The sequence below is a fragment of the Vombatus ursinus genome, unplaced genomic scaffold (assembly GCF_900497805.2).
Source record: "Vombatus ursinus unplaced genomic scaffold, bare-nosed wombat genome assembly UNPS02012179.1, whole genome shotgun sequence".
NCBI lineage: Eukaryota > Metazoa > Chordata > Mammalia > Diprotodontia > Vombatidae > Vombatus > Vombatus ursinus.
In genome coordinates this window covers 628,024-640,871 of record NW_020951957.1, presented here as the reverse complement: position 1 = coordinate 640,871, position 12,848 = coordinate 628,024, and the positions used below count along the sequence as shown (strand labels likewise).

General features: G+C 42.2%; 1 protein-coding gene across 2 annotated transcripts in view; it reads left to right on the top strand.

Moving 5' to 3' along the window:
- The first annotated feature begins 1,156 nt into the window (after positions 1–1,156).
- Positions 1,157–12,848, top strand: part of NOCT (nocturnin) — a 37,967-nt gene continuing 26,275 nt past the window's right edge. Inside the window, exon 1 of one of the 2 annotated variants that reach the window (XM_027857531.1) lies at positions 1,157–1,781. In XM_027857531.1, coding sequence (XP_027713332.1) covers positions 1,529–1,781 — 253 coding nt within the window. In that variant the 5' untranslated portion in view covers positions 1,157–1,528. The remainder of the gene's footprint in view (positions 1,782–12,848) is intronic. The other variant, XM_027857533.1, reaches the window with a different exon arrangement.

The following is a 12,848-nucleotide window of genomic DNA, read 5'->3' as shown; positions in this document are numbered from 1 at the left end:
TTCCAGTTTTTTCTCCCATAGCAGTGGGGATGGAGAGGGGATTGAGTCCCTCCAAATGCTTCCATTTTCAAATGGCTTTGTGTTGTTTGCCTTAGAGTTTCCTCAGCTTGGTTCCAGCCTACTTTTCCAGGCATTTGACTTTCTTCTCCTTCATTCAATCCATCTATCAATCAGCATTTAGGATTTAGCAGTCACTATAAGTTCCAGTCAAAGTAGATTACTTGGAATTCCATCTCCCAAGTTTAGTTTAACTATCCACACAGGAAAAATCAAGTGGATGATGGGCAACAAGAGACTGCAGTATATTACCAATTATGATTTGGAGCACAAAGACCAGGAAGGGGCGTAAAATGCTTCATCAAAGTGATTTATGAGCAGAAAAAGAGCAAGATCGAGGAACATCAGAAAGACATGGGGCTACACTGGTACCCAAGTATAATCGAGGAGTCCAGCAATTAGAAAGACTTAGAGGGAAAAGCCTAGATGGATTACAATCTGCATCGCTGAAAGAAGTACCCATATCAGTGAGATCACAGACCCATAGAAAAGTATTAAGGTGCTTCGAAAAGCATTTTGGAGAGCTTGTGACAAGTGTGAGCCGTCGGCAACATAACAGAAAAGCCACGGACATATAATGGGTGCCCTGAGGCTGGGTGACCTTTGCTCTAGTTCATGTTCAGACACACAGAGAGCCACACAGACACAGGCACTCACTTTCTCTGGGCCCCTGCTGCAGAACCAGCTTGGGACACCCGGCCTGGGGAGAGCGCTTCCATTCCGGAGACCGGAAGGGGGGAGGTGTCAGTTTGCAAACCCCGAAACTGGCCCTTTATCCTCCCAGAAACCTAGTAACCCTCGTTGCTAAAACAGTTAAATATGTTTTTCTTTCTAATACTGTGTAGTTCCCCGCCCGGAAAGCCGAGTCCGGCTGGGGCGTGGGGCCCATCTTCCCGGAACACCCCTCCCCTTCCTGCTTGGTAGCAGCCCATTTCGTCAGGGCCCTGCGCTAGCCCTCTTGCTTAGCCTTCTAGCCTTCGAGGTGCGCCAGGCAGTTGTTGCTGCTGTCGCCGCCGCCGCCACCGCTGCTGGCTCTGCTGTCCCTGCTGCGCCTGCTGCTGCCGCCGCCGCCGCTGCGCCCGCTCCAGCTGCTCTCTGTCCTGCTCGGCCCGGAGGAAGAGAGGAGCCTTAGAGAGGGAGAAGAGGGCTCGCCTCATCCGCTCTCAAGCGCAACTTTTCCCCTGCGCTTGCATTCCCGGCCCCGGCTCCATTGTGCGGGCGTCGGGAGCCTACGGTGAATGCTGACGGAGGAGGCTGCGGGGGCTGCGGCAGCAGCCGGGCAGCCCTAAGCCCAGCCCCTCCTGCGGCCGCTGCCTTCCCCAGCAAGAGGAGGACTCCATCCATCCATCCATCCCTCCATCCTTCCCTTCCTCTCTCCCTCCATCCTTCCCTCCCGCTCCGGACCGGTGCTCGGTGGTATCCTGGGTCGCCCGGCGGTCTCGTGCCATCGACCGGTTCGCGCCCTCGCGGAATGTATCAGAGCCCGACCCGTTTTTGCTCGGCCCTGCTCCAGAGAGACGTGTCCAGCCTCTGCTGCGTATCCTCCTCCAGGCTGCGGAGGCAATCCCCTTCGCCCCCCGCGCCTCCGCGATCCCAGTCCCCTCGGTCCCTGTCTGAGACCGGTGCTCCTCCTCCCCCTCTCCATCGTCCTCCTCCTCCTCCACCACCTTACCTGGCGGCGACAGAGCTGGCTTCTGGTCCCGGGAGTACGTCCTCCAGGACAGGTGAGTGCATGAAACGTTCGCGGCGGCAAGGTTTCTTTTGTGGAACTCAGCCAGCCGGCGCATAGAACCCCCGGGACCGAATGGAACGCGCGTTCTTGCCCCGGCGACTGGGAGACGCCGGGGAATGAATGGGAAGCCCCTGTCTGCCTGCCAGTCAGCTAACCAGCCCGTCTAACCAGGCTGATTGGGAGTCAGATTCTCTCCTGGAGAAGTCCGAAATAACATAATCAAAGGTTGCTTGTTGTTGGACCCTACCTTTGCTTAGGTCTTACATCACATATGGAAAGAACAGGAACAGGGTGTCCCTTATTCGGTTCTTGGACACACTGGTTTCAGCCGTGGGTTTGCTTCGGGACGTTTCTTAGATTTGCTCTTTTAAGAGATGGCAGTGTATTTCTCAGAACTGGTTAGCTCTTTTAAACATCCTTAGCTGTAATTTTGTATAAATATCTTTTTGTCAGTGATTGTTCAGAGTCTTAAGTTAAGGCCAAAGTGTTTGATTCCGAAACAATCATTTATCCTACTTTTCACTGATTTAGTCTCAGAAGCTTGATCCCATTTATGATAAATATTGGCAGTATGACCCTAGGGAAGTCATTTAATCTCTGCATGCTCGGGAGCAAGAGAAACTATACGTTGCAGAGAAGGTGCTGACCTGCCTTATTAGAGGGAGTCTTCTTACCCTGTGCCAGTGAAATCACTTGTCCAGTCTCAATCCCTAATTTTTAAACCATGAGTTTCTTTTTACTACTATTTAGTTACTATCCTGATTACTGGTATGTGTCTAGTTTAGACTTAACTCATTTTGCTTTTGCTTGGTCAGTGAGCATTTCTTGTGATCTCCTCTTCATCAGATCATTGTTCTTTGTTGTTCATAGTTCCCTGATTAAGAATTAGCAAAGGGGGCAATATCTGTATCCTGGGAAATGATTTTACAATTATCTTAATAAAACCAGAAACTTCCCTTTCCTTTTGCCTCATACTCCACCTGGGGGGAGGGGCACAGGAAGGGATTTACAAGTCATATACCTAATAAGCATATTTTTTTTTCAGTTGAAAAATTTTTGACTTCACAGAATGGGCCTTTTCTGTCATTAACTTTCCTTCCTGTTAAAACTAAGGTATCGGTATTTAAGACTTAAGAAGTATTATGAAACAATTCTTTGGAGTTTCATTTCCAACCTCAGTTATCATAAGGAACAAGTATGCCAAATTGCAGAGCTGGGAAAATGTGTTAGAAGAAATGTAGCTTCTTTTTAGTAACTAAAAATTATCATCTGAGGTTAGATGTAGCAAATGTTGTTTAAATGTGTTCTGAAATTGTTGATAAATGTTGGGAGGGTATAACATTTCAGTGTAAGATCTCATTCAGCAATAACTTTTAAGAATGAGCTATTGAAAACTTTTAAGAATGGTCTGTTGAAAACTTTTTTTTATTAATTTATTTTGATTTATCAGCTATCACTTCCATATGCTTTTGAGATTAAAATTTTTCTCCCCTTTCCTCCCCCCCACCCTCCCCAAGACATCACACAATCTGATATAGGCTATACATATACATTCCTATTAAACATATTTTCACATTAGTGATGTTGTAAGTAAGAATTAGAACCAATAGGAGGAATCACCAGAAAGAGAAAACAAAACTCGACAGAAGAGGAAAAAAAATAGCAAATAGTATGCTTTGATCTGCATTCAAATTCCATAGTTCTTTCTTTGGATGTGGATAGCATTTTCCATCATGAGGCCTTTGGAGATGTCTCAGATACTTATATTGCTGGGAAGGGTTAATGTTGAAAACTTTAAATGAACACCAATGTTGCACTGTTTTTCTGAAAGAGGCTGTGATGTCTATAAATTATATAGTTAAGCTGCTGCTCTAGCTGAGTGCTTCTTTCCTGGCCCTGTAGCTAACAAACCTCTTAACACCTTTTTGTAGCCCATTAGGAGAGGCCTGAACTTTAGGCCAACTTGATGCTGTAGAAAGTGATACTTGTCTAGTCCCTGGAGGGTGAGGGGTAGGGGAGACAGAATAACGCTGTTACTAAGAGGCATCCTGGTTATGAAAGGAGTGTTAATTAAGACATCCAGTGTTGTCTTTTTGTTAGCCTGGAATGCTTTTCCCAGGGAATTTGAAAAGAGTCTTTACTGTGAAAAAGATCTGAGGTCTGGAAAATGAAAAGAAGGAAGCTTGAAACTAGGAGAGTCCTCCTTGCCTATACTCATATGGAAGGCTACCCTAAACAGTGAGCAACTATGAAGGAGAGAAATGTTTAATCATTGTGCCAGACAGTTAAACAAGGAGGAGCTTTCATGGACTCACAGAGGGTTACAGCTTGAAGGAACCTGAGAAATCCAGTCTAGCCTATTCATTTTACAGAAGAAGAAATTGAGGACTAGAGAGGGGAAAATTACTTAGAAGGTCTGATCAAGCAGCAGAATTGAGACTTGAATCCACATGCCAAACTTCAAAATCCAGTGCTCTTTTCACTATGGCACACTGCCTTCTCTTGTTCAGTTCAACTCCACAAATATTTATTGATAACTGCTGTATCCAGTCACTGACTTTGTTACATGTTAGGGATAATGAAGACCTTCTTCCCACCCCCACCCCACCAAAAAAAGGAATAATCTGTGCTTTCACTGATTTACATTATACTGGAACCATTAGAAAGCAAGCCTTGTTTCCTTGTTTGAAATCTCTCTCTAAAGGGAACATTTTGTACTATACATATTGAACTGGTTAGGTTTTTTTTTTTTTCTCCCTTTCTCAAGCTATTGATCCCATCCTTATCTGTTGCCACCTCCACTCAAGTCTTACTCAGATGGCACATTATGGAACCCTGAGTTCCAAGAAGGTACAGAGCACAAGCTCTGTCAGCAGATTCTGTCCACCTGGAGAGGCTTTAAGTATGGGTCTGGAGAGGGAATGAATGTCCCTTGACAAACCTGGCCACATTCAGAGGATGGTCCCAGGTTCAAGGACGTTTCACCCTCCATATCTCTTGAAATCCATCCACTAAGTTATAGAGTAGAGATACCAGCCCTGGTGACATCACACATCCTTGAAGAATGAACTCCTAAAGGCTTGTCAACTTTATTTTATTTCCACCTGGTGTCTGAAATAACATCCATTCATCCATTCATTCATTCACCCACAAATGCTCAGCACCTGAAATATATAAAAATGCTGCTAGGGTTGTGGGAAATACTAAGTCATATAAGGTAAAGTCCCCACTTCAAGGAGCCTCAATCCAGCTCATAAAACATGTACCCAAACAAGAAACATACAAGGCAATCTAGGTGTCACAAAATGTACCAGCAGATTGCTCTGGGGTGGGGCCAGGCTCAAGGGATGACTTCTGTTCCAGGATCGAGGATGACTTTTGAGCTGGGCAGGGACAGATGAATTGTGTTTCTGTAGACATTGGGGGAAAGTTTTTCTAAGTGGAGGACCACACTTGTACAAAGGAATTCGAACTCTTACTTGGCCTACAAGGCTTGCCCTCCACAATCCGAACTCACTTGCATGAGCAAGGGTTCTTAAACTGAGGTCCATGAAATTTTTAAAAACTATTTCAACATAAATGATTTCTTTGTGATCCTGTGTATTTTGATTTATGCATTTAAAAACATTTTTCTCACAAGGGGTCCATAAGTTTCACCAGGCTGCCAAAGAGTTCCATAACACAAAAAAGTCAGTCGATAAACTTTTATTAAATGCCTACTATGAGCCTGACACTTTGCTAAGTGTTGGTGATACAAAAAAAGGCAAAAGACAATCCCAGCCTTCAAGGAGTCACTCCCCAGTGCATCAAAATTAGGTTAAAATATAATTGGGAACAACTTAACAAAATAAATAAAAACACAGTACAATATAGATAAATGTTAATGTGTGGTTTTCTAAGTCAATATTCAATATGGGGCTGCTGGGATCTTTAGGTCTGGAGTTGTGACTCCTTTCTATTTCAGTTTGAACCAACTGGTCTGGGGAACCAAATGAACCCCGTAATCCCCTACCATGCACTCTTTGTTTCCACCAAACTGGATTATTCTCTGGTCTTCTTACACACACACACAACCTCATGCTGTTTGTCTCCTTTTTGTGTACTCAAGCCATTCCCTATCACTAGACCTTCCTTTTCAGTTAAATTCTTCACACGATTTTAAAACCAAATGAAAATTTTGCCTCCTGATTTCACCATGACCATTTCCCCCATTTTCACCTCTCTGATGATACTTAGATAATGTTCATGTTGGTTATCTGTGAATATGTTCTACCAAGTTCTATGAAGATTGAGACCATATCATCTACACCTTGTGTGTTCCTTAGCTACTAACACTGCACACACTAGGAACTTACTGTTTGGATTGTAAAATGGATGTAATAGTGCAATAGAATGGAAGCTCCTTGAGGGAGGGGCAGTTTCCAGTCTTTGTACCTCCCCCCACAATTTAGCAGAGTGCTTTGCGCAAGACCTTTTTTTTTTGTTGAGTTATATTGCTGATGATACCTTGAATGACACCGTCAAGAACAAGTAATCATTGAGAAGAACAAAACATTTTGTAACCTTAGAGAGCTATATATAAATGTGAGCTAGCATTATTACTTCCTCTTGTTGATAACTTGTTGATACTTTCTCCTCACCTTCCTGCTTTACACTCTTGATTTACAGACTCTAAACCCCAGGACTGTCCCTTTGACCGAACTCAGAGATCATAAAGGAGTTTGCCTAAAAAAACACCACTTCAAGATAAAGTGGATTAAATGCAGATTAGAGAATGAATAACAGTGGATTTGAAATCCTTCTCTTGCCAGAAATCTTGTTCCTCCTCCTCCTCCTCCCTCCACAACAAAGGGATTGGCTGCATTTTTTTCTCTTGTCACTTTCTTCTCCATGCAAACCTAAAGGCAAATAATGTCTGGATTCAGCAGCCATACTTAGTTTGTGTGAGTCAGCAGCTTGGGAGGGAGGGGGAGGTGATGGACAAGGTTGTAATTTATTTGTTGAGAGTAAATTGTTCTGGCCTGTGGGAGGACTGTGCCCCTTGCCTGCAAGCAATATTCATGAGGTCTCTAGCTGGATAAGCTTCTAAATTGGGTTCTTTGTTTTACAAAAGTATAAACTGTGTGTGTGAACCTCTGAAACACCTGGTAGGTAGGTGATGTAGCCTGAATGTCAGAAGATGAGAAGAGTAGAAATATAGCCTGATAGATGAAGGTTATAACAGATAGACACCTGAAGTCTAGTTCAGCCCCACCTCCAACCCCCCCCCCCATTTTACAGAAGAGGAAACTGAATCACTTAACCACTAGTAAGAAACAAAGCTAGGATTTAAACCCAGGTCTTCTGACTCTGGCTCCAGCATTCATTTCACTACATTGTCAGTCCACTAGAGCCAGACAACACGTTGTGAGACCTTGCTTCAACTTTCCTGCCTCCATATTTTCTAGATAAATATATTGAGAGTGTAATATCTACTGTATCCCTGTATCCTCATCACCAGAATAAAGGAGAGAAATCTTTATCAGCCAATCTACAAATATTCCTTGGTCACCTGCAGGTCTTTTCCAACCTTTTCCTGTGGATAAATTTTTAAAATTTCTCTAAAATAGGAACTGGGAGAAGTGAGAAGCTTAATGTTATAGATCTCCCTCCCATGCTATTCACTCCCATTGGTGATCATTACAGGAATCCAGAAGGGAGGGAAAATTGTCCAAATGATAGCAGCTGCAGGTCTTCTTGGGGGGGAGGGTATCAGCACAAGATCCTAGATTTACAGCTGGAAGGGACCTTGAAATAATGGACTCTAGCACCCTTAGGTTATTTATTGTGTTATTGATGCTTTAAAAAAAAAAAAGTTGTTTCTCATTCTTTCCCCCATAGAATCCTCTTTTAGGACAAAGTTAAGCAAAACAATTGGCCATGTTGGATTATATGTCTTATTCCACATATGTCATATATTCCCTCTCTGTTGAGAGGGGAGAGGCATATTTATCATCAGTACCCAGGAGTCGAGAACTTCTTCCATTTTACAGATGAGAAAAATGAGGTTGAGATAGATGAAATAACTTACTGAAGGCTACACAAAAACTAAGTGGTAGAGCTGGGATTTGAACTCAGGTTTTCTGACTCCAAATGCAGGGCTCTTTAAATCAGTCAAGCAACCAGCATGCATTAAGCATGTACATGTACCAGGCACTTTTGTACTGTGCCATTTGCAGTCTATTCCAGTACACCTGGGGAAAGAGGGTCTATTGTGGGCAAAAAAATGTGGTCTCTGCCCTCAAAAAGTCCACAGGCCAAGGGAAGAAGGAGTGATAATAGAAATGAAATGTAAATCAGGTGTTCAGTTTTGTGCTACCAAGAGAAGGAGGGGTTGTCTAGAGTAGTTGGAGAAAGCTTCTTGGAGAAGCTTGGAGATAAACAAATTCCAGGTGTTGAAATAGCTTGAGCATTGGCCCAAAGATGGGAATGAACATGGGAGAGGACATGGAGCAGATCATTCTGACTGGAGAGTGTGACATTTAAAAAAATTGAGAGACATAGTTTCTGGGTAATTAATCATTTTATTAATAATGCTAGCATATTACCAATAAAATGGGTCAGTGACACTCTCAAGTGCCAAAGACCAATCATGGTGGTGGGCTCACAGTTTACAGGCCCTTAAAAGAATGGGTGTTCTGAGGGTAGCAGTGAACTCTGATTGGTTAACAATGAGAGAGAATGACTATTAAAATGAAAGGTGGACCTCTTCTAATGGGGGAGGGGGGGGATGTAACTTTGATTCTGTCGGCCTTGGGCAATCTAATCAAAGAATTTATTCCCACCCATACCTATATAGAACATAATAATGGGCTTTCCCTTTTTGTGGTGGCCAAGAATTGGAGATTGAGGGATGCCCATCAATTGGGGAATTGCTGAACAAGTTGTGGTATATGAATGTAACGAAATACTATTGTTCTATAAGAAATGATGAGTAGGCAGACTTCAGAAAAACCTGGAAAAACTTATATGAACTAACGCTGACTGAAGTGAGCAGAACCAGAACATTGTACACAGTAACAGCCACATTGTTCAATGACTGACTTTGGTGGACTTGGCTCTTCTCAGCAATGCAAGGATCTAAGACAATTCCAAAAGACTCATGATGAAAAATGCTATCCACATCCAGAGAAAGAACTGTGGAGTTTGAATGCAGATTGAAGCATGCTATTTGCTCTCTTTTTTTCCATTGTTTTGTTCTTTCTCATAGTTCCTCTCATTGGTCCTAATTCTTCTTTAGAACATGACTAATGTGAAAATGTTTAATGTGAATGTATATGTTGAGCCGATATCAGATTGCACGCCTTCTTGGGGAGGGGGAGAAAATTTAAAACTCAGAAGCTTATGGAAGTGAATGTTAAACAAAAAACAAATAAATTAAAAAATAAAAATGGGCTTCCCCACCTGGATGGAGTCTGAACTAGATTGGGGAGAAAGTTAATTCAATGTCATTATCAGCAATGTTCTTCAGAGACTGAACAACTTCCAGGCTTCTGAAAAAAATTCTGATCCCAATTCCATAATTGATTATTAATATGAGAGAGAAATAATCATTTCTCTCAAGAGGACCATGTCTACTGGGGAGTCTTGTCCAAGGTTGGACTGTTGTGATTTGACCTCATTTGGGAATGTACCAGCAGAAGACTTTGGACTTGAAGATGAGGTAGGGACTGGGAGGCAAGAAGGGTCTTGAGCAGGGGTGTGGCATTCAGTTTAGATGAAATTTTAAAGGCCAACTGTATTCAAAGTCAAAGGCAGTGTGGAATAGTGGATATAATATTGCCCCAGGAGTTAGAAAAATGTGGGTTCAAATCATGCCTCTGACACAGACTGTATGACCTTAGACCAGTCATTTAACCTCTCATGGTCTCAATTTCCTCATTCAAAAATGATGGTGATGATCTCTAAGGTTCTTCTCTGAATTTGTGTTTCTTTCATTCTGTAAAATGGAGTTAAGTAGGGAGTACATTCCAGGCATAGAGAACAGATTTGTGCAGGTGCATTCAGACAAGAGTTGGTGTGTCAGATGCTGAGAAATACCAAGTCAGTTCTGAGGGTCAGTTTCTTTATCTGTAAAATGAGAGGGTTGGAATAACCTAGCCGACCTCAGAGTTTCCTTTCAGCTCCAGGTCTGTGATAATAGGGTAGAATATTCAAAAAGAAACTTACTTAGTGATAAGGGGTTTAAAAAAACATTAAATTGTTCAGTTTTCAAAAGAAAAATCTAGACCCTTATTGTAAATTTAGATTGAATAAATAGGCAAATGCCATTTTGACGTGAAATTTCTAGGTAGCATAGTACAAAGAGTGTCGGGACTTAGTACATATTATAGAGTTCCAGTTTCTCCTCAATTTAGTTCAGACTCCACCCAGATGGGGAAGCCTATTACTTTTTTAAAAATTTATTTGTTTTTAGTTTTCAACATAAGCTTTGAGTTTTAAATTTTCTCCCCCTCTCTTCCCTTTCCCCTTCCCAAGAGGGCATGCAATCTGATATAAGCTCTACACATACATTCAAATTAAACATCTTCACATTAGTCGTGTTCTAAAGAAGAATTAGGACCAATGAGAGGAACTACAAGAAAGAAGAAACAAAACAAAACAACGGAAAAAAAAGAGAACAAATAGTATGCTTTGATCTGCATTCAAACTCCATAGTTCTTTCTCTGGATGTGGATAGCATTTTCCATCATGAGACTTTTGGAGATGTCTTAGATCCTTGCATTGCTGAGAAGAGCTAAGTGAGTGCATTCAGTGTTGCCATCCCTATTTTTCAGGTGCCCATTGTGGGGTGAATATGTCATTGATGATAGAATCCCTGCTTTAAACACTCTTTTGAAATTAATTTGAGCTTTTCCTTTCTGCCTCCTGTCTCACCTGATAGCAGTTCCTTTCCCCATATTTGCCCTAATTATCTTAGCCAAGTGATGCAGTGGGAGTTTGTGTATGAAAAGGCAGACTTTCTTATAAGAAAGGTAGAGGTGATCAATTCTGACATTTTAAGAATGAATAACTCACTGTCTTTAGAAGTAATCTTGTCATATTTAGACATCAAAAATTCATTTGAATTTAATCCACTGATGAGAAATTTCTTAGAGCAATACCCTGGTGGGCTTTAAGCCTCTCCCTTTGTACCAGCCCCCATAGCTACTGTGGTGAGTGACCCAGGCAGGGGTTCCACCAATATGCATTATAGAAATACTTAATTCTTAGAAGCATAAATATGGTTGTAGTTAAACCTCTCCTAACCTAAGTGGTGAGGAGGGGACAGTGAACTATGGTCGTTCAATTCACTCCACTTTTTTTTTTTTGAGATTTTATAACTTTATTTAAATGAAGTTCAATTTTGTTTTCATCCACATTGACCACGCTGTAAATTTTTGAAAGTGGTGACAGGGGGCAGGTAGGCGGCGCAGTGGATAGAGTACCGGCCCTGAAGTCAGGGGGACCTGAGTTCAAATTCGGCCTCAGACCAACACTTGACACTTACTACCTGTGTGAGCCTGGGCAAGTCACTTAACCCCAATTGCCTTAAAAAAAAAAGGGGTGATAGGCATGTAAGTAACCAACAAATACAGCTTGTTTGGTGAATCTTCATCCTCATTGCATTTCCTAGACAAACACTCGAATACACTATGGGACATTCCTTATTCCTTTGGCCTAAACAGCTTTGTTGACTCTGGTGTCAATGCCTACATCTGGAGTTCCCATTTCTTTCATGGCAAATTTTCAGATTTCCTTGAGAGCCCAAGGAGCTCGCTTTTTGAAGCCTACTCCATGAATCCTCTTGTGAATTTTTTTTTGTTTTGTTTTTAATTTTTTTTCCTCTTGTGAATGTTGATGATGGTATACTCTCTGGTCACCACTTCATTGATGGCAGAACGTCCCTTCTTTTTCTCTCCACCTTTTCAGGAGCCATCCTGCCTGGGACCAGGTCAGAAAGGACACCACCCCCCCCAACCACCACCTTTTTTCCCCCCAAATAACTCGAATTTATATAGTGATTTACCCATGACAAAGCACTTCCCTTACAACTAACAGCCCTGTGAGAGAGGTAGTTCAAGTATTATCCTCACCTTACAGTTGAGGAAACAAAGGTTCTTTGAGGTGGTAACATACCCTTAGTCATACAACAAATGAATGTTGCAGCCTGGATTTCCTTTAACTACATAGTAATGCCTTTTGTTTTTACATCACAATCATTTCCTGATATAACCTCTCCCCCACACCCACACCCACCCAGTGAGCTTTCCTTGTAACCAAGAAAAGTAGTTGAGTAAAACTGGCCCAGCACTAACACCTGATGGACTATGTGACATTCCACATCCACATTCCCCCATCCCCCACCCCCCACAAGGAAAGAAGAAAGGTAAGTTCCCTTATTTCTTCTCAGGGGTAAAGATTGGCACAGCCTGGTTTTGAGCTCCAGTTTCCTGACTCTTGTACAAGTATTGCCATTCTTTCTAGGACACCATCCTATTTTTCTTGGAAAGGAAAGGCCTTCTAAGATGCTATCCAGAAGACAGGAATTGGGGAAAGGCAGAAGATGGAATGGGAAGGAAGGAAAAAAATGTACTTCTTCCCCCCCCAAAAAAAAAAAATTCCCTTTCCTAGAATGTCCTGATCCTACTTTTTCTCCCTTTGGTGCACATTTTTTTTTTCCTGAGGCAATGGGGGTTAAGTGACTTGTTGAGGATCACACAGCTAAGTATCAAGTGTCTGAGGTCACATTTGAACTCAGGTCCTCCTGACTCTAGAGTCTGTGCTCTATCTACTGCGCCACCTAGCTGCCCCACTTTGGTGTGCTATTAAGTTGCTAAGACTTTCTTGATGGCAATGTTAAAGGATGGCACCCTCTTCCTCCTTAGACTTAGAAACTCTAGAGTGCAGCTAGCATCATCACTACCTGATGATTAGCGTTTTTATTTTCTTACCATAGATGGGAAAAAGGCAATGATGAGAAGGGGAAAATAGCCTTATATTTATGAACATTGTTAGAGTATTCTCATGGAGTGCCAGG